This window comes from Pelobates fuscus, chromosome 11, assembly GCF_036172605.1.
Source record: "Pelobates fuscus isolate aPelFus1 chromosome 11, aPelFus1.pri, whole genome shotgun sequence".
Lineage (NCBI taxonomy): Eukaryota > Metazoa > Chordata > Amphibia > Anura > Pelobatidae > Pelobates > Pelobates fuscus.
This window is the reverse complement of record NC_086327.1, coordinates 37,392,790-37,413,875: the sequence shown is the minus strand read 5'-3', so window position 1 is coordinate 37,413,875 and position 21,086 is coordinate 37,392,790. Positions and strand designations below refer to the sequence as shown.

At 38.1% G+C, this 21,086-nt stretch overlaps 1 protein-coding gene across 2 annotated transcripts in view; it reads left to right on the top strand.

Annotated features, from left to right (window-relative positions):
- LOC134577436 (tubby-related protein 3-like) overlaps positions 1-21,086 on the top strand; it is a 68,434-nt gene that overhangs the window by 34,011 nt on the left and 13,337 nt on the right. Inside the window, exons 6-10 of one of the 2 annotated variants that reach the window (XM_063436171.1) lie at positions 31-141; positions 12,641-12,745; positions 19,117-19,281; positions 20,045-20,175; positions 20,607-20,783. In XM_063436171.1, the coding sequence (XP_063292241.1) occupies positions 31-141; positions 12,641-12,745; positions 19,117-19,281; positions 20,045-20,175; positions 20,607-20,783 (689 nt within the window). Of the gene's footprint in view, positions 1-30; positions 142-12,637; positions 12,746-19,116; positions 19,282-20,044; positions 20,176-20,606; positions 20,784-21,086 lie in introns of both variants that reach the window. The other variant, XM_063436170.1, reaches the window with a different exon arrangement.

Sequence of the window (21,086 nt, the reverse complement as noted above, 5' to 3'; positions counted from 1 at the left end):
TAATAATAATATTTTCTCGCAATTGGTCAGGCTTTTCCGATGATGACATAGAAGAGACTACATTGGAGGACACACAACCTCTCACCAGGAGGAAAGAACTGTTCACACCTGAACAGAAGCCGAAAATAAAGAAAAAATCAGGTGTGTTTTCTGATCCTCTGTAACTATTTAACTTCACAAATAGTAAGACCTAATATAATTTTTTTTTCTTTTTTTTTTCTGGTTCTAGATTCATGTGGGTTATTACCTTATACTAGGAATGTAACCATGGGCGGTTCCCTTATTTACCTCTATAATGTCTTAAAGCATAGAACTTAGCAGGGCTAACCATACAGATATCTTAGCCATAATGTTATATAGTTAGTAAGAGATCCTCTATTTAACATATGTAAATAATTGAGAATACAATATAAAATAAGGATTGTCTTGGAAGCAATAGTTTTGTCTTTTAGATATTTATTATATAAAAATATAAATATAAAATCCATTATAGCAGAGTTTATAAGATGAAATTAAATGCTTGCAAATATCATTAATAGGTTAACATACCCTTCTGAACATGTCATCATGTCAGCCTCTCAGTCATTTTAAGATGGAGCAGCGTCTGTCTCCAAGTCTCTCCTCTGTTTCTTAACATTTAAAAGTACACTTATTTATACCTTAAGTGTCGTCATTTTAGAGTCACCATAGTTCATATATGAAAAAGTAACTTGTCTACTTTAAATCAATTTAGGACCTCCCTTAATTTGGCAAAGATACAAGGCCATAACTAAAGGGTGCATACGTCATGGAAATTTTCCTGACTTAGTTCAAGATGGCATCTTAAAGTCTGAATAGCTTATCTGTTGTTTATACTAAGACGTAAGTGCACAGTCGTGGGAGATTCCCGGATTTGGGGAAGTTCCATTAACCTGGGGTTACCACAGTATATTGTGTACTGAAAGAGTCGTAGTATAGCCTTGAAACTTGTTTATGCGTTATTGTTATTGTAATTCGTCTGGGACAAAATGGCGCAAACATATTATGCACTGAGGTTATTGCTTAAAGAAACATCTATGAAAAACAATATGTTCCATTTCTAACACCATGTCAGTTTGCAATATCTCTTAAAGACAAAGTACACAGTTTAAGAAATACAACATTTCATTCTAAAACTTGTAATATTTGCATTTGCCCATAACACCCTCTCCATTAAACTGTGGGCATTGTAGAGCATTTCTTCCTTAAATTAGTGAACCAAAGTTCTCCAACAGTCTTTAGGTTTTTTGTGCTCCCAGCATCTTTGATCATTGTTGTAACAGTAAAATATCCGTAGTGTGATCTTTTCCTGTAAAGGTGGTTGATTAAAATGAGCAAAGCTTTTGTCTGGGAAAGAATTGAAAAGAACGCCAAGTTCCAGAGTGAGATATTCTTGGATGGATCCAGATACGAATTTTAATCCCAAATTAAAAGTATTAATTGTATTTGTAATCCAAAGTCTGTAAAGGCCTGTAGAAGTTTACATTCCTTAAATACATTGCTGGAGGTTGTGTTTGTAGAATACCCGGGTATTTGTTGTAGAGTATAGGTTGTAGAGTCCAGCTTTCCAAATATTTGGCTAGAATTGGTTGCAGATATTGAATCGGCATCATCTGTTATCACCGTGGTGATGGTGTTGGTATTTGTCTTTGTCTTTGCTTTTTTTGTTTTGTTTTTTTCATGAAATATCTTTACACCGATTATGATGTGTATAGATTGGATACTCTCCGATATTCTTTTACGGAATAAATTAATTGACCGCATTTCCAAGACATTGTCTTAAGTGACATGGATCCCATTATAGTAAATGTTATGTTGATACAGCAATCGAAGTGGATTCTCAAGAACGCCTCTTTTTGCTGTACTGGAATCTTTGTAACATCTCAGTGATAGACATCTCAATGACATCAGGTGCTGTTGTGCTAAAAATGTTAACAGGTAAAATCTGTGGAAAAATCTTTACATTTGTTGTTATACTTTGTATAATAATGATAGATGAAATAGTAACATAGTTAATCTTTCTAGTGTTTTGTTTTAAAGATAAACACCCTTGTATATGATTTAGAGATATAAGGATAATTCGAAGCAGCAACGTATTTACCGCCTTTGTTCACAATGGTATGTAAAATTACAATCTCTTTAAATGTTAAAAATACTCCTTTATTCAAAATTTCTCTATATATTTGGAATAGTTGCTAATTGGAAATATGACGTTAATTATCTTTCTTGGTCCTGTTAGGTAGAAGACAACCTATTCCCTAAGTTACAATTAGTAAATATAATAACTATAGTTATTAGTGGCTTAAAATACCAGAAACACCCAAATATTGAATTTTTTTTTTATTTTTATTTTTTTTACCAAGATCTGACAGCCATTGTGGAAAGTCACATTCGTAAGATTGGATGCTTAACAATGAGAATCTTAATTTTTTAAATATATTTACCAGCGGCTGTTGGGTGTAACTTAAGATGATTTGGATTTTTTTATTATTTCTAAAAGTGAGTTAAGAAAGCACTTAGATGCAATATTGAAGGTATTTATATTTTAACTCTACCTTTGTATAGGTGGCGTTATGTACCTTTAACCATCACAAACCAAATAACATTTTCTTGGTATTTGAAAAACCGATAAAATATTTCATTACGTGTATTTTAATATATATACATAGAGTGGTATGGATGTTGAATTTATATCTTTGACATCTTTTCACCAGTTTGCAATAGGTGACCTAAATGATCAATTTCCAAAATCATCATGTATATCACCTGGACGGGTTAATCCATAATACTCTTTGACTTTCCATTGACTGGCCTTAGCTATGGCAGACTGAATATGTTTATCATTATAAATAAACTTTATGGTAGTTGAAGTAAAGTTTCTGCCTGTCTTTCAGTTAAATTTTAACTGTTGAAGTACTTCACTTATATTAATTATACCACTCTGCAAACTTATACGGATATCGAGTAGTTTCTGATTTAATAAGAACAGTTCACATTTTCTTCTAAAGTATAAACGTTATTGCAGTTGTTATTGTAATCATATGATCTTTAACTATCATGATTCAATTATTCATCTGGGTAATCAGTTGTTATGCTCTTATACTTTATGTCTAATATATTTGTTTGTAGGCCAGACTGCAGCTGCATATTCAATTGCGTTTCAGATATTCTCAAAGTCTATCCACCTTTGTAATTAACACATTATGTGTTTATTTTATACTATTAATTATAGTATCTCTATTATATTACACATCGTCACTGACACATTTCTGATACAGGGAAAAAAAATAGCATTATTGCTTTAGTAATTATAATTTTTCTGTCCATGCACCACATTTCTGAAAGTCCAGAATATAGCAGAATCCTTTGTCGTTTGATTCTATGGAGCCATTTAACGTTTTGATTGGTATAGTTATACCAAAAGAGCAAGGAGTACATTGGCAGATCACATCTGCAACAGAACCGTTACAGATTCCTTGTTGTATCAATGTTTCTCTGTGTTTATGTTTACAGGAGTTCCTTGCTTTGCAGGTATGTAGATAATATGTAGAGTTTAAGAAAAGCTGCAAATCGTGCGTTAGTACAAGTGTCCCATGATGTCAGGTTTCTGAAAGATTTTGCTGGCCTTTTATATTCCATTCTCTTGGCAGGGCATCTGCTCTTAGTAGGCCTGTGTTGTTATTATTTATTAATTGCATCAAGGTTTCTTTCGTTAATTGATATGTTTCTTCCGAATTCAAATTCATATGCCACCAAATGTCATTGTAAAGTTCATTGTTACAGAATATTGTTCCAGCATGGTTTTCACTCCAGTAGGAAATCTATATTCCTCTTCTTCTGCTCCTTCCTATTAACCACGTTTTCTGAGTTGTAGGCAACAATCTGTGTCTTGTACTGTGAGGCGCTTTGATAGTCAATCAGGTTTCCTCAGTACCATGTTCCATCTTGAGAAACAGCTGGGTGTTGACAATTATCAGCCTTTATTTCTTTTTCCGGTCATTTTCTGTCTGGATAATAGCAATGTCCAGAATTAACATAGCACTTCTTTTCAGCATAAGAAGGCTGTTTGCGGTAGTCATTCAATGATAAACTATATTGCATAGTCTTTTCTTACATCACCTTCATAGGTGCATCCAAAGTCTTTCACAAGCATCTGTCCCATCTTTTTCTGTTTTCAGCATGCTTTGCCATCATCGTTGAGTCCATTATTAGGATTTGAAATAGTCCAATCACATCTCTCTCATGTATAATCGGTTTTTGGAATGATCTCAATAGGTTCCTTGTGAAATACCAGTGTATTCATTTCACTGTGAGCTGTGTCTCTCCTTTTGAGATGGTTCTTGGAGGTAGTTCTCACGATCAAAGAACTTGTATAGTGTGCAGTCCAATTCAGTTCAGGTGCTTCCTGCTTGTTAACATAATCCCAATGCAGTTTTAAAACGACAGCTAGGGTTGATGTTATGATAATGCTGCAGATTGTAAGAAGGAGACACCATAACCAATTTTCTAGCATCCTTTTGCTTCCATCTTTGCATTTCTTTCTTACTGTATAAGATAATTCAGGTTCAGTCTCTGTTTTCTCCAGAGTCTTTCTTATAACGATGTTGATGATTCATTTTTCATTCATTCCATGTTAACTGTGAATGTATCACGCCTGTCTGTTCATCCTTTCTCCTTCACATTTGCAGGTTCAGATGTCAGATCATGATTCAGTCTGTTATGTGGCTATGATTCTGGTGGCTGTGTTCTGGTGGCATTTCTGTCATCCTCTGTTTGTTTTATCTTGTCATCTTTAACAGCATTCACTGTGTCAGTCAGTGGTTCTGTGAACGTCCTGTTAGTAAAATATCAAAACTTACTGTTCTCTGTTGGCTCTGATTGTTCTCTGTAGTAAAAGTTCTCGGAGTCACCCTCTCCAGGACAAACTGGCCAACAGTAAGAAAAAGTTGGTGGTGCATGGTGAGATGGGCTGAAAAAAAAAATTCCCTAAATTTCTCTAATAGAACCAATGGTTCTTAGCTCTCCCTGGTGCAGAAATATGTTTGTCAGTGAAAAACATGTAACATTTCATATGGTGTCTCACCATTTGTATCATCAGGTATGTTGTGAATGCTTATCTGTACCATAGGAATAAATAGATACCACTGTGTGGGGCAAGCAACTGGTAACTTGGTTAATAATCATTTAACCTCAGCATTTTCCCAGACCACAACCCCACTACTTTGGGGGTGGTTGGGGCACTGAAATCCCAAAGTAACCCAAATGTGGTTGCCCAGTTTTAGGTTTCCTTTGCAGTAACTGCAGGACCACCATTCAAATGGATGGTCCTGTGATTATCAAATGCATACTAAGGAAGTGAGACTAGAAAACGTGGCATCAGAGGTTGCACTTCGCACAGGATATATCCAAGTAAACCTGGTACATGCATCAACACATACAAAAGCATATTCATAACCATGAGATGTTGATAACTTCCAATGTATAGTAATTCAAAAAGTACGTTAGATATTATTATTTCAATAAACAGTACATCAGTAATGTGGCAATAAGCAAATGCTTATGATTACTAAACACATGAATTACAGTATTTCCCATATTGGACCACCAATATTCCTTTTCAGGAGTCAGAAGTACATTACCTCTCTCTATAAGAGCTTGTCCTAGCCATGAAAAAGCTTTTGGGCAAGTCTATCTTTGCTCTATAGGAAGAACAACCAACATATTACCTTCAATGGTTATTATGTAATTAACCCCTCTAAACGATAGGAGTATTTATACGGATACCAGGTGGATAAGGTCTGGATATCCTTGCAAGCATAAACTCTGCATCATGACTGAGAGATAGGGTATGCTTTTGTGATCCAGTGACCACAGACACATTGCATCAAAGTGCCTGTTGACGGCCAACTATATGAGGAGAGGGCCCATGCTTTGTTATAAGCATGTCCGTACACGTATTACAATGCCAGGCTTTCAATTTGTTACCACAAAGCAAAATGCAGTTGTGGATATAAACACACAACGTATCGTAAGAAAAACTGTTTGAACACCAGACTGAGACTCGAGATCAGTTTACAGTGGACCAAAATAGATAAATGAAATCCTATCAATTAATATACTTTCAATATACTTTCTTTAAATTACTTTATCCTCTGTATTAACTATGAAATATTAAAGTTAAAACAATAACATTTAAAAGCCAGCTTTTAGTGTGCATAGGAATTACAAGGCCGTTCGTAGTGTGAGATAAAGAACAGCTTTTTTAAAATCCGAATAGTCTGTGAACACAAAATGACCTTGAGCTGAATATTCACTTGCAGGGAAGAAAAAAACAAAACCTTTTTTCTTTTCTTTAGTAAATTAATTAATTAATTAAACATAGTTAGAAACTCCCTCAAAGTCCCGATGACTTTGCAAGAAACATGTCGTCCTTAAATACTGGGTAAGTCTATTAAACAGTGAAATAGTAGTTTTACCCTGTATATTTTGTTGTCACAGCTATAATGTGCAGTATAACAAACTATTTTATAAGTGTTGTGCAAACTGTTCGTTAAAAGCCAGTGGTCTAGCGAGCTATAGAACATTTATTTATTTATTCTTTAAAGCTCTGACCTCAATTGGTAAAGCAATATTGTAATGGTGTCCATTGCAATCTGCTGTCTTACTTGCTGCTCTCAAAAATTCTGAATATGTTCAGAGATTTCTTGGGCAATAATAAATCCCCAAAAAACAACAACTTTGCATTTATGCTAAACTTGCCTGTTGTAAACGTATTCTGTATATTTTTTTGACATAAGTACTTGTACTTAAATCTGTTTAACAAAACTGTTTATATTGTGGTAAAAATATATATATTTATTATTATTTATTTATTTTTAACATTGCCTAATTTTTAAAAAGATACCTGCATATTTCATCAAATACCCTTTATATGTCTTTAAGGCATAAAATATCTGCAAATTAAGATTATATACAAAAATGCATGTTCTGGATGTTCCCACAATACCTCTTCTATTATTATATTTTTTTAATTTTATTTAATTTATTTTTTTAAGTGTGAAATCTGATTCCTTTTGGGATGAGCACCCTTCTTAGCCCCCCAGTTTCAGAGGCCCCTTTGGAGGTGACCACAGAAAAGTATAGATTCTATAAAATAGATGTGAGGGGGCTTTGGACAGTAAAGTTACCTTAATTATACTTTTCATATAGCAGATATATGATATGCAATGTGATTTAATATATCAGAGTATTATCACTTTAATTGACACTGCATTTTTTTATGCATTATTCTTTATGCATTATTATTTTTCTTTTTTCTTAGATTTTAATGTCTGTTTAGAATATTGCAGGCTTTGCAATATCAAATTAATTTTGCATTATATATATTCACAATGCTCTTACAACATATTATTATTATTATTATTATTATTAAAATTGGACTCTTTCAGCATTAGCACTATCTACCACTGGAATTAGTGTAAGATACACCAATATGTCGTGGAACTGAATCCCCATATATGAGATTTGAAACTGTATTTTTTCTACGCTGTGCCTTAATCTGTATTTATATACATAATTGCGGCAGCATATAGCTTTTAAAGAAGCAATTATTTTACCCATCATGTGTGGTTGACTGTGGACTTTTTAAAAACCTACCTATTTATTTTTTAATACATTTATAAATCCGTTTCTGGCTCTGAGAGAGCAGGCTGCTGAATGCTCTTATTGCCTGGTCTATGTACATTTACACAATTGGTGTATTTATTTTATTTTATTTTATGAAAACCTAGTTTATCAAATTTACTGAGATACATGTGTCTGATCTGATTACAGTCAGTAGTACAATATCATTGTTCTAATTTCCTTACTGCTAGCAATACAGGTACAGTGGGATAGTACCACTTATTTAAGTAAGCTTTCCCTTTTAAAATTGGTGGATTTTAATCCTGCCATTGCAATAGACTAAAGACTGTACCTGAGTAAGCAAAGTCATTATGTCCAGGAATTGTGCACTTTAAATAGTAGAATACTTATGCTATTCTAGTGAATTGGGCTGGCTGCTTAACACATCATTTAGTATCTTTTGGTCACATTTAAAGCTGTAAATGTATATAACATTTTATTTAAATAAGCCTTTAATAATTTCAGTTTAAAAGTTATCAGAGATCCTGTATAGTTACAATTTTATTTTGCCCTGATTTATCTTACATATATATTATTTGTAATCATTTTATAAATATTTATTTTTGCAGAGCATTTAGAGAAGCAAAGGGTGGTGTATAACCACATGTTGCCCTTTTTTCTAGGAGGGTAGTATAATTTCAACTCTGTTAAGGAAAAAATATGAGCTAGTTAGCATATATTATATAAAATATATGCTGCAGTGTACTGCATTGTACTGCACTGAATGTATTTAAAAGCCATGTCTCGCTCTTTATGGCTGTATGTAATAATGTTGTTCCTAATTTGGAATATAAACCAACGACTTCTCAATTCCTTGGAATGTTTACATGTCTCTATCTCTGCAACCTTGGCTGGAAACTCCAGACTCCAAAAATAGTTATGCTGTTATAATTCCTGATTTTCAATCAACAGCTAGCGTAACTGACAATATGGAAATTATCACTGTTTTATGAAACTTTTCATATATAGTGGACATTAGAATCCAGAACGCAGTAATTCAATAATTAAAAGTCCTGTCTGTCTGTTGCATGAATGTTTTCATTAAGCCATAATGCAATTTTCTTTGCATTCTTGGAATTAGACTTCAAATTTCATCGCTCTCTGTCTTATCACTTTTCTTTTGACAACATTTTGCATTAATCTTTTTCCTGCGCATGCATACTACGCAGCTACAAAGAGAACATATCCCCCTACCTGCAATCCACTGTCCTGGAACTAATGGACCATGCTGTGCTGGTGTATTAGGCATATCAGGGAGATTACCAAATATGTATATTTGTTCTCTTATGATATTAAGATCCACAATTTCAGCATTGTATGCTAATTACAATGTACCTGGCACCTGAACTTAAAGTGCCTTGTACAAGTTCACATTAAAATCATCTCTATTGATGAAGATCTCTCTCTGAGTCTGGGCTACAAATAGCTCATTAGATTCTTGATATTTCAAGACTTGTGCCATGACAAAGTATTGTGTCTTCTCTTACGTATAAGAGGTTACCTAGGTATTTGTTATTGTTTATTTAACGCTTCCAAGTACAAGTCCCTTCGTGGTCGCCAATTGTAACCGTGGGCGGTTCCCTTATTTACCTCTATAATGTCTTAAAGTATAGAACTTAGCAGGGCTAACCATACAGATATCTTAGCCATAATGTTATATAGTTAGTAAGAGATCCTCTATTTAACATATGTAAATAATTGAGAATACAATATAAAATAAGGATTGTCTTGGAAGCAATAGTTTTGTCTTTTAGATATTTATTATATAAAAATATAAATATAAAATCCATTATAGCAGAGTTTATAAGATGAAATTAAATGCTTGCAAATATCATTAATAGGTTAACATACCCTTCTGAACATGTCATCATGTCAGCCTCTCAGTCATTTTAAGATGGAGCAGCGTCTGTCTCCAAGTCTCTCCTCTGTTTCTTAACATTTAAAAGTACACTTATTTATACCTTAAGTGTCGTCATTTTAGAGTCACCATAGTTCATATATGAAAAAGTAACTTGTCTACTTTAAATCAATTTAGGACCTCCCTTAATTTGGCAAAGATACAAGGCCATAACTAAAGGGTGCATACGTCATGGAAATTTTCCTGACTTAGTTCAAGATGGCATCTTAAAGTCTGGATAGCTTATCTGTTGTTTATACTAAGATGTAAGTGCACAGTCGTGGGAGATTCCCGGATTTGGGGAAGTTCCATTAACCTGGGGTTACCACAGTATATTGTGTACTGAAAGAGTCGTAGTATAGCCTTGAAACTTGTTTATGCGTTATTGTTATTGTAATTCGTCTGGGACAAAATGGCGCAAACATATTATGCACTGAGGTTATTGCTTAAAGAAACATCTATGAAAAACAATATGTTCCATTTCTAACACCTTGTCAGTTTGCAATATCTCTTAAAGACAAAGTACACAGTTTAAGAAATACAACATTTCATTCTAAAACTTGTAATATTTGCATTTGCCCATAACAGGAATGAGGCCTTTATTTCTTTCTCCCTTCACGTGGTAGTGCCGTCTGTCATGCCAAGGGTGCATAATTCATTGTTGCACTATAGAATATTGCCATTTAATGTCATTTATGTAGTGCAGATATGAATTGGCCACTTGGTTGCAAGATCAGATGACACAAGGGATGTCATTTGATTGCATTTGAATGTGAAATGGGGGGAAATGGTTTGCATAAGGTTGATCCCTTGATTAATCAAAGGCTCTGTAAGGTGTGAGAAGTCACAAATAAGTGGCCTGGAAGTCTAGCTCCAATGTAAACTAGCTGGCTTCAGCCATATAGCCTCTACCTTTTAATTGATGAGTGTATTTCTTTGATGTTAATGATCATTAGAAAAAATAAAAAACAAGCTTTGTGTTCCAGTATCATTATTTCCGGTCTAGTGCATACTAATAGTGAACTTTACCCCTTTTACCACCACAACTATGTCACGCACACTCTTGAAGTAGGCATCTTCCTCTTCCTAACCTAGAGGTTAATCTAAGCCTCATCCTAAATCTAATTCTAAACCGAATCCTAAAGATATTGCTAATTGTGAACTCAAATGTCATTGTAACCGTAGACATTAATTTAAGGCTTTGTTGTTAGACATCACTTCCTAATTCTAACCATAAGCCTAAATTTCATAATTATCTCAGCCCTTTCACATATCTTAACTATACTTGTTAATCTGTCCCTCACTATTCTTCTTAACTTCTTATCGGGTTCTAGATCAAAACCTGATAAGAAGCAAATCCAAAATGATGCTAAGTTCTATAGGCCCCAAATATAATACAACAGAATTACCATAAAAATTAGAATTATGTTCTAGATTTCTGAAACGGGTTTATTTTACTGTCCTTGCACCATCTTTGACCACTGTAAGCTCTGCAAGAGTGCTCCTTTAAGTTCAGTGAACTGAACATCCACATTCCCCAGGTCCCTAATAGACTTTATAGAATAATATATTGTCTGTGAATATATCTTTTTGATTTGTCACTGTAAGAGGTTGTCCACAATCAGATACCATATTAGCTCTGCTTCCAACAATGACATGCAATGTTGATGACATTTTAACTAACTGATTACCTTGAGACTACTCCATGAGGTTACCAAAGTGATCTGTGAATTATTAAAATATTGAGCTACAAAATCTGTGATGTGGAAAAACCTTTCCATTTTAATATCTAACCAGTTAGAATGAGATTGGCCTCTGAGTTATGCAAGAAAACATATAAATTATTACATTGTAGCAATTCTATAGTGAAATTGTTTTTAACCTTTTTAGGGCTGATCTTTAAATTATGTGTTTTTGCTCTTTTTTTGCACAATCCCTTCTTAAAGGGACACTATAGTCACCTGAACAACTTTAGCTTAATGAAGCAGTTTTGGTGTATAGAACATGCCCCTGCAGCCTCACTGCTCAGTCCTCTGCCATTTAGGAGCTAAACCCCTTTGTTTATGAACCCTAGTCACACCTCCCAGGTGCATGTGACTTGCACAGCCTTCCATAAACACTTCCTGTAAAGAGAGCCCTATTTAGGCTTTCTTTATTGCAAGTTCTGTTTAATTAAGATTTTCTTATCCCCTGCTATGTTAATAGCTTGCTAGACCCTGCAAGAGCCTCCTCTATGTGATTAAAGTTCAATTTAGAGATTGAGATACAATTATTTAAGGTAAATTACATCTGTTTGAAAGTGAAACCAGTTTTGTTTTTTTCATGCAGGCTCTGTCAATCATAGCCAGGGGAGGTGTGGCTAGGACTGCATAAACAGAAACAAACTGATTTAACTCCTAAATGACAGTGAATTGAGCAGTGAAATTGCAGGGGAATGATCTATACACTAAACTGCTTTATTTAGCTAAAGTAATATAGGTGACTATAGTGTTCCTTTAATTACAGTACTGTATTTAGTGTATTCACTAAAATGTAAAACATCTAATTGTAAGGGAGAAGAATTTTAAATGGCAAACAGCCGATATGGAGAAATTCTACAGTCACAGTTTGGTTATTTTAATATTAATTATGCTACTTGGGTTTAATGTGCTACAACTTGGAGTTTACTAAAAAATATCCTGAGAGTATCTTATTACACCCGAATGTATATTTCATAATGTGTACAAGATGATTAATAATTCTACAAAATATCTTTTTTTTTTTACTAAATTAATAAAAATGGTGAATTGTTGCGGAATGAAAACAATTTGATATCTTACTGTGGCGCAGTACTAGAACACTCCTGGCACCATAATCACTACAGCAGGCTGTAGTAGTTTTGGTGCTTGGAGTGTTCCTTTAATATGTATTGCGGTGGTGGTGAAAGTGAAACGACAATTGAACTCTCAAAGCATATAGAATGAGCTGTTAAACAGTTATAATGCAATTTTGTTTCTAATCCTGTAAAAGTTTAGCTATTTTTATTTTATTTTTAAAAAGCAGCAAAATCTGAGGTTAAAGAAACGAAGAAAAAGGTGCTAAAGAACTCCAGATCATCAGCATGCTCTGCTAAAGATGCAGACAAAGAGAACAAACTAAAAAAGAAAGGTAGTGAATTCCACAAGCAGAGATGTGTGTGTGTGTGTGTGTCTGAGGGCGTATTTTATGTGTGTGTGCAAGTGTAACTGGGAGGTCAGTGCCCATATGTGTCCAAGAGTGTGTATGTTTGTGTTTATATCTTTGTGTGTCTATGAGTTTGTTTTTGTATGTACAGCATGTTTTTGTGAATTGTGTCTATATGTTTTCTCATATTAATCAGTACAGAGTAATGTTATTTTTTTGCTAGTGATGTATTTTCTAAAATACCTTAAAATGTGTGTCATATTGAATATGGAGTGACTCTTTAAGAATAAATTTGAGTGGCTAAGTATAGTGGAACATGAACTTTATAATGCCTTTATTTAAATGTTTTAGGACTTGATACCGTGTAACCAGGGCCGATTTAAGAGCACAGTGGGCCTGATGCTGACAATTATGATGGGCCTAATTACGGAATCTTATTGACCAAAAACACTAAAACAGTCATACCTCCCAAGCGTCATGTATCTGATGGAGATGGTGCTGGAGGGAAACTCATAGGATGCAGCGATAATAAAACACATACTCTATGCTAATCTCTCTCTAATTTATGCTTTCATCTTTCAAGTAAATCCATATCCCCTAACAGCAGTGTCCAGTGAAGCAGGAAGTCAATGGGCGGGGTAAAAGGGTGGGCCACTGGTGCGAATCACGTGACCAGACCTTCCAAAAGGGGAGAACATGCCCAAAAAGGGGGCATGTCTGTCCAAAGAATTTGAAGGACAGCCTGGCATGAATGCATGTCAGGTTGCCCGCCAATCATGCAGGCTGTCCAACTAAAGGCATACTATGCAGGCAGCACCCTGAGCTTTATGTAGTGAGTGTAGAAGAATGGGGACATGCCACAGTGTTAGAGAGACCAACATCTGCATTACCTAAACTTATTTTATTGTCAGCCAGTCCACACAAGTTTTGTTCCCATACATCCCTCTTAAGCTTCCAAACTTAAAGGGAAACTCCAGTGCCAGGAAAACGATCCGTTTTCCTGGCACTGGAGGGTTCCTCTCCCTCCCACCCCCAATCCCCAGTTGCTGAAGGGGTGAAAACCCCTTCAGTGACTTACCAGAGGCAGCGACATGTCCCACGTCGCTGCTTCCTCCTCCCCCGCCGCTCCTCCTTCTGCTTACGTCGGCCGGTGGGTGAGACTGATCCCGCCCGCCGGCCGAGGAGACCTAATGCGCATGCGCGGCAATGCCGCGCATGCGCATGAGCGCACCCCATAGGAAAGCATTGAAAATGAATTTCAATGCTTCCCTATGGGTAATAGAGCGACGCTGGAGCTAAAGAGCTGTGCTAAAGAGCAGGAAGTTCCCTCTAGTGGCTGTCTAATAGACAGCCACTAGGAGAGGACTTAACCCTGCAAGGTAATTATTGCAGTTTAAAAAAAACTGCAATAATTACACTTGCAGGGTTAAGGGTAGTGGGAGTTGGCACCCAGACCACTCCAATGAGCAGAAGTGGTCTGGATGCCTGGAGTGTCCCTTTAACCCCTTAAGGACCAAACTTCTGGAATAAAAGGGAATCATGACATGTCACACATGTCATGTGTCCTTAAGGGGTTAAAAGGAAACAATAGTCACCAGAACAACTACAGCTTATTGTATTTGTTCTGGTAAGTAGAATCATTCCATTCAGGCCTTTTGCAGTAAACACTGTCTTTTCAGAGAAAATAACTCCACCGGCCACTCTTTAGATGGCTACTAGAGGTGCTTCCTGGGGCAGTACTGTCTAGTGTGCAGCACTGCCATTCAGTGTCTCCACCCTCGGCATGCAGACACTGAACTTTCCTCATAGAGATGCATTGATTCAATTTATCTTTATGAGGAGATGCTGATTGGCCAGGGCTATAACTTGTGCTGGCTCTGCCCCTGATCTGCCTAGTTGACAGTCTCAGCCAATCCTATGGGGAAGTATTGTAATTTGCTCAGACCACCACTTCTGATGATGTCAGCAGACAGTCAGTTCAGAGGCAGAGCCAGCAGCTGCAGACTTGAATACAAGTTATATTTTACTATAGAAGGGGCCAGGGTGGTGATTTTAACATAACATGGTCAGAAATACATGATTATGTTCCTGACCCTATAGTGCTACTTTAAGCAAGAGTATGTGAAGAGTAGTTAGGGTTGTTACCTTTCTTGGAAAAAATACCAGCCTTAATCATTTGTATAATCACAAGGAGTGACATCAGAGAAAATTCTGTAAAATCACCAACTAACTACTCACAGTTTGATTCTGCTGTATAGATGGATTGCTTCCAGTCACCCAGTGTCTCAGTGTCCCTATGTATCACAGTGTCAGTGTCCCCATGTCGCCCAGTCCCCTAGTCTCCCAGTGTCTCAGTGTCCCCATTTCTCCCAGTGTCTCAGTGTGTCCCCATGTCACTAGGATACTGGGGACACTGAGAGACATGGGGACACTGCGACATGGGGACACTGAGAACCGGGGACACAGAGACATGGGGACCCTGAGAGACCCGGTGACACTGGAAGACATGGGGACACCTAGACTTTTAGGGAAACTGGGAGAAATGGGGACACAGACACTAGGGACACAGACACTGGGAGACATGGGGACATTGAAACATTTGGGGACACTAAGACACTAGGGACACAGATACATGGGAACACAGACACTGGGAGACTAGGGGACACTGGGAGACTAGGGGACACTGGGAGACTAGGGGACACTGGCTGGGAGACAGACAATTGGGGACACTGGGAGACATGGGGACAGTTGTGGACATAGACATGGGGACACTTGGACATATAGGGACACTGGAAGACATGAGACACACTGAGACACTAGGGACACCACAGACACTGGGAGACATGGGGACACTGAAACATTTGGGGACACTAAGACACTCAGGACACAGAGACATGGGAACACAGACACTGGGAGACTAGGGGACACTGGGAGACTAGGGGACACTGGCTGGGAGACAGACACTTGGGGACACTGGGAGACATGGGGACAGTTGTGGACATAGACATGGGGACACCAGGACACATGGGGACACTAGGCACACTGAGAGACAGGGGACACAGACACTGGGAGACTTGGGGACACTGAGACACTAGCGACACTGGATGGGGGACATGGGGGCACTGGGAGAAACAGCGTCCCCATGTGTCTCAGCATCCCCATGTGTCTCAGCATCCCCATGTGTCTCATTGTCCCCAACTGTCTCAGTGTTCCCAGGTCTCCCAGTGTCGGTGTCCCCATGTGTCCTAGTGTCTCAGTGTCCCCTAGTGTCTGTGTCCCCATGTGTCCCCTAGTGTCTCAGTGTCCCCATATGTTCCCTAGTGACTCAGTGTCCCCTAGTGTCTCAGTGTCCACATGTGTCCCCTAGTGTCTCAGTGTCCCAATGTGTCCCTGCTGCCTTTCCCCCCATCCCTCACTTACCTGAGCTGTAGAGCTGCTGTCTGGACTCTGTGCTGTGTTGCTGCTCCCCACGGATCAGTGAGTAGTAGAGAGAGGCAGGGATATGCATAGACATATAATACCTAGACGCCGCATTGACCGCTACTTCCTATTGGCGCTGATGTGCCACGGGGCCACCATCTTGGATCGGTCACAGTGTGATCTGCAGCATAGACATATATAGAATATATCCTGGGATATTAAATAAAATTAACTGATATTTGCTGCTTTAAGACCTCTGTGGTTATTTACGTTATCGACTAAGTTTACTCAATACATTGAAATTATTTGAATTTCTAGATTGAAACTATGCGTTGCATTCGGATTTAGGTTTGCTAAAATTAAAAGTTTAGTGAACTAACCCCACAATCTATCATCATAATATACATGTTTTAAAGTGGGACTGGATCTTTACCTGATTTGTAATGTATTTACTTTTCACCTATTTTTAACTAATATGGATTTTGGAACTGTGCAAAATAAAATGTAGATATTTACAACTCTTTATTATTGTGAGCTCTGTCTTTTGCACTTTGAAGTCCGCATGGAGATAGCATAAAGAGAATAGGAGAAATCACATCACTATTTACTAAAGTGAGATTTGTCACTAAGTCAAAGTAAATAAAAAAAAACTAGGGACAGAAGTCCTAATATATAGACATATAATACCACACCGGGTGACCGGCCCAAAATGGCTCCCTCATTTCATGGCCCCCTGAGGTCAATACGCCGTCTTGGTATTATATGTCTATGGGGATATGCTGTAACTTCCTATCCCTGCCTCTCTCCACACACAGTGAGCCCTACTGGCCGGTGCTGGTATTGCAGAGTAATCTCCACTTATTCTGAGAAAAATAACTGCATTTGTATTGCCAGTATTACTGCAATACCGGCACGGCCAGGCAGCCTTAAATACCAGCTGTGCCAGTAAAATACCAGTCAGGTGGCAAACCTAAAAGTAGTGTGTGTGTAAAATGGGCCTATTCCATGGGCCTGCGTGTAACACCCCTCCTGTTAATTTCTCAGTAAACATCAGTCATGATCAGCTGGGCCAGTGAAAGCAGGGGCCAGAGTCAGGTCGCTAGGCCCCCCCTTGGGCCCCCCCAAATGCCAGCAACTTGCTGACCATGTGTCTAAATTCTATTCCCTCGGGCTGTAACAGTGTGTGACAGCCCGAGGGAATGCAGGGCAGAGCAGCTGGAACTGTGCTGGGTGTTTTCAGCACCCAGCAGCTTCCCCAGCACAGGCCCTGCCCCCAAACAAAGCCACGCCTCCCGCACATAAGCCCCGCCCCCGCAGCCCATGCTGCTGCTGGAAAGGATGGAAGATGGCTGCCTGACCCCCAGCAACAGGCTCCAGTGACAGGTAGGCATAATGTGCTTGTGTGTGTGTATCTGTGTTTGTCTGTCTGCTAGTGAAGGAGCTTGTGTATGTGTGTGTGTGTGTGTGTGTGTATGGATGGATGGATGGACTCAGCAGTCTGTGTGTGTGTGTGTGTATGGATGGACTCAGCAGTCTGTGTGTATGTGTATGGACTCAGCAGTCTGTGTATGGACTCCGCAGTCTGTGTGTGTGTATGGACTCCGCAGTCTGTGTGTGTGTATGGACTCCGCAGTCTGTGTGTGTGTGTGTATGGACTCAGCAGTCTGTGTGTATGGACTCAGCAGTCAGTGTGTGTATGGACTCAGCAGTTTGTGTGTGTGTATGGACTCAGCAGTCTGTATGTGTGTATGGACTCAGCGGTCAGTCTGTGTATGGACTCAGCAGTCGGTCTGTGTATGGACTCAGCAGTCTGTGTGTGTGTATGGACTCAGCAGTCTGTATGTGTGTATGGATTCAGCAGTCTGTGTGTGTGTATGGACTCAGCAGTCTGTATGTGTGTATGGACTCAGCAGTCTGTATGTCTGTATGGACTCAGCAGTGTGTGTGTGTGTGTGTATGGACTCAGCAGTGTGTGTGTGTGTGTGTGTGTGGACTCAGCAGTGTGTGTATATGGACTCAGCAGTGTGTGTGTATGTATGGACTCAGCAGTGTGTGTGTATGTATGGACTCAGCAGTCTGTCTGTGTGTATGGACTCAGCAGTCTGTCTGTGTGTATGGACTCAACAGTCTGTCTGTGTGTATGGACTCAACAGTCTGTCTGTGTGTATGGACTCAACAGTCTGTCTGTGTGTATGGACTCAACAGTCTGTCTGTGTGTATGGACTCAGCAGTCTGTCTATGTTTATGTGTATGTGTGTGTGTATGATCAGCAGTCTGTGTCTCTGTGTGTGTAAGGACTCACACAGCAGTCTGTGTGTGTGTGTGTATGGACTGTATCAAGGGAAATGTGTTTTGTCTTTTAATAATCCTTGGTGGAAAATAATGAATTCTTCACCAGGGATTATTAAAAAACAAAACAAAAAAAAAACACACACATTGTGTCGGGGGCAGGGCTCGACATGTGGCAGGGGCGGAGTCAAACTGCGGTGAGGGCGGGGTTAAATGTGCCCCCCTACTTTTGTCCCTGGCCCACCATGAGCCCCCCCTAAAAATGAATCCTAGAGACGCCACTGGCCGGAGTGTCATTGTGAGGGACAGCAGTGAGAAGACGAAGTAGGGAAGAGTAAGATGGAGTGAGGGGGAAGCAAGAAGGATAAGTGGAGGGGCTGGGTTGGTGGAGCTGCCGGGAAGGGAATGAGCAATGAGAGGGTTATTTATTTGGGGTATTTATTGAACCTAGCAACGCCCATGGCATCAAGCAGTATGTATTGGTATTTATCTTGTTTAGTGACACAATTATATGGATTTCTGTACATTATAAAGTCGTTTTATCCGATTCTGTAGACATGTTTAAAAAAAAAAAGGCCTGAATTTCAAATAATTATGATGTAATTGGACTCTTTACCCATTTTCCTTGTTTACATGTTTTTTTTTAGGGATTGATAGTACAGCCACTTTACAGGATGAAGTGCATGAGATCAATAACGACAAGGAGCTTATTAATCAATCCTCTAGTGAAGATGACTCTTTTTCTGTAGGGGATCGTGTAGTTCCTCCAGCACCTGTAAAACAACGTAACAAAAAGAAACCAGCAAAATCAGGTTTGTTGTACGTATATGCCCCTTTTAATCTCATAACTACTCTTTTCTAGAGAGAAATGAGAAGTTGATTAATTTCTAATGTATGCAATTGTGCCCCATACCTCCCAACACTGGGAAATGTTGTTGTGGGCCAATGGTGGGGCAAGACAAAAAAAGAGGCATAACAATAATTCTACTCACCTCGCTGGTTATCTGAGCGAGTGTAGCTTGAAAAATGGTTTGTCTGAATGATGAGTACACAAAAAGAGGCTTTGCCAGCTTGGTAGCCACTCTGGCCAGTTACATTCAGGGATGCTAATGTGCAGAGCGCTATTGAAATACGTTCCCATGGGCTAAAAAGCCCAGAATGTAGTTTGCACAGTGTAAATGGGAATTATTTTTGGGAACGTGATCGAGTTTAAAAGTGGGACATCAGAACAGGAGTCCAAATTTTAGACTTTTGGAAGGTGTGGTGTTCTTAATTAGAACACTATGAGCGACACACCGATGCAAATAATACACAGCTTAACTTTCTCATTGATTGCACACAGTTATCTCTTTACATTTATCGTATGCAATTATTTTACCAAACTAAGTAATGGGGACACTGGAAAAACTCATGCTGTACAAGTAGAGCTGCAACTATCTTTGACATGGAATGGTCAAAATTTGATACTCTTTTAACTTGATGATGGTTATCTATCCCCAACCATAATGAAAATATTTAATGCACTCACAAAGTTGGAAAAAATAATCTTTGTTTTATTTATTCTTCTTAAAACAGCAAAATCCAGAAGAAAAAGTCCTAGCAATGATGATGAAGATAAAGATGCATTAGACGAAGATGATTTTGATGGAGAGTCAGATATCCTAAGTAGTGTTGTGTACACGAGTCCTCTTCCTGACCCCAACAGGGTGAGCTCTTTTGTTGAAAATTGACTTCCTTCTAGCAATCTGTAGATGTATTGTGTTTTGTAACTTGGACTGTATATTCACAGCAAAAAAAAAATCACTTTCAATCAGTCCTCTGATATTAAATTTAGAAATCTCATTACCAGTAATGCTGAAAACCTCTTGTCATGTTCTGGCAATATACCCCATGCATTTATAAATTTTAATTTATTTGGTCTGTAATTTTTGACATTTTTAACCTTACAAAAGATAAATAATAATACATCCCCTTTGAAATAGACATTATGATGTTTTCTAGAATTTAGTTCAGCAGAAAAAAATTACAATATAATAAATAATTTGATTAATCAATTCACTAACAAAAGCATGTAGTAACAGTTAACTTTCATGTTGCATTGCACACAACATGTTTCTCTGTATCTTTATAATCCAAGGAGGAAGATTATCAAGTAGCAGAATCATTGGAAACTGGAGACCTGGAAGGATTTGCTTTACAGCCAGCTCCTCAAAACATGACTTTGAAGTGCCGCATCACCAGAGATAAAAAAGGAGTGGACAAAGGCATTTACCCTACCTATTACCTACATCTAGAAAGAGATGATGGGAAAAGGGTAATTACAGACATTCAATGTCTGGCAAATTATGTGGCTAAATTGTCTTGCATTCAATGCCTAAACTTTTTATATATTCGAGGAACACTCCAATCCCAATAAACACTACAACCAGCTGTAGTGGTTATGGTGCCATGAGTGCCCTGGTACCATCCCATAGTTAGCCATCAAAGTAACAACATACCTGGGTTCCACCTGCTGTGCCTGCAGCTGCAGTCCCTGCTTATGTTCTTCTCCTGCAGCAAAATCTGTTTGACTCTACAGAGCTGAGCAGAGCCATACAAGACCATACTCATTGGTTGA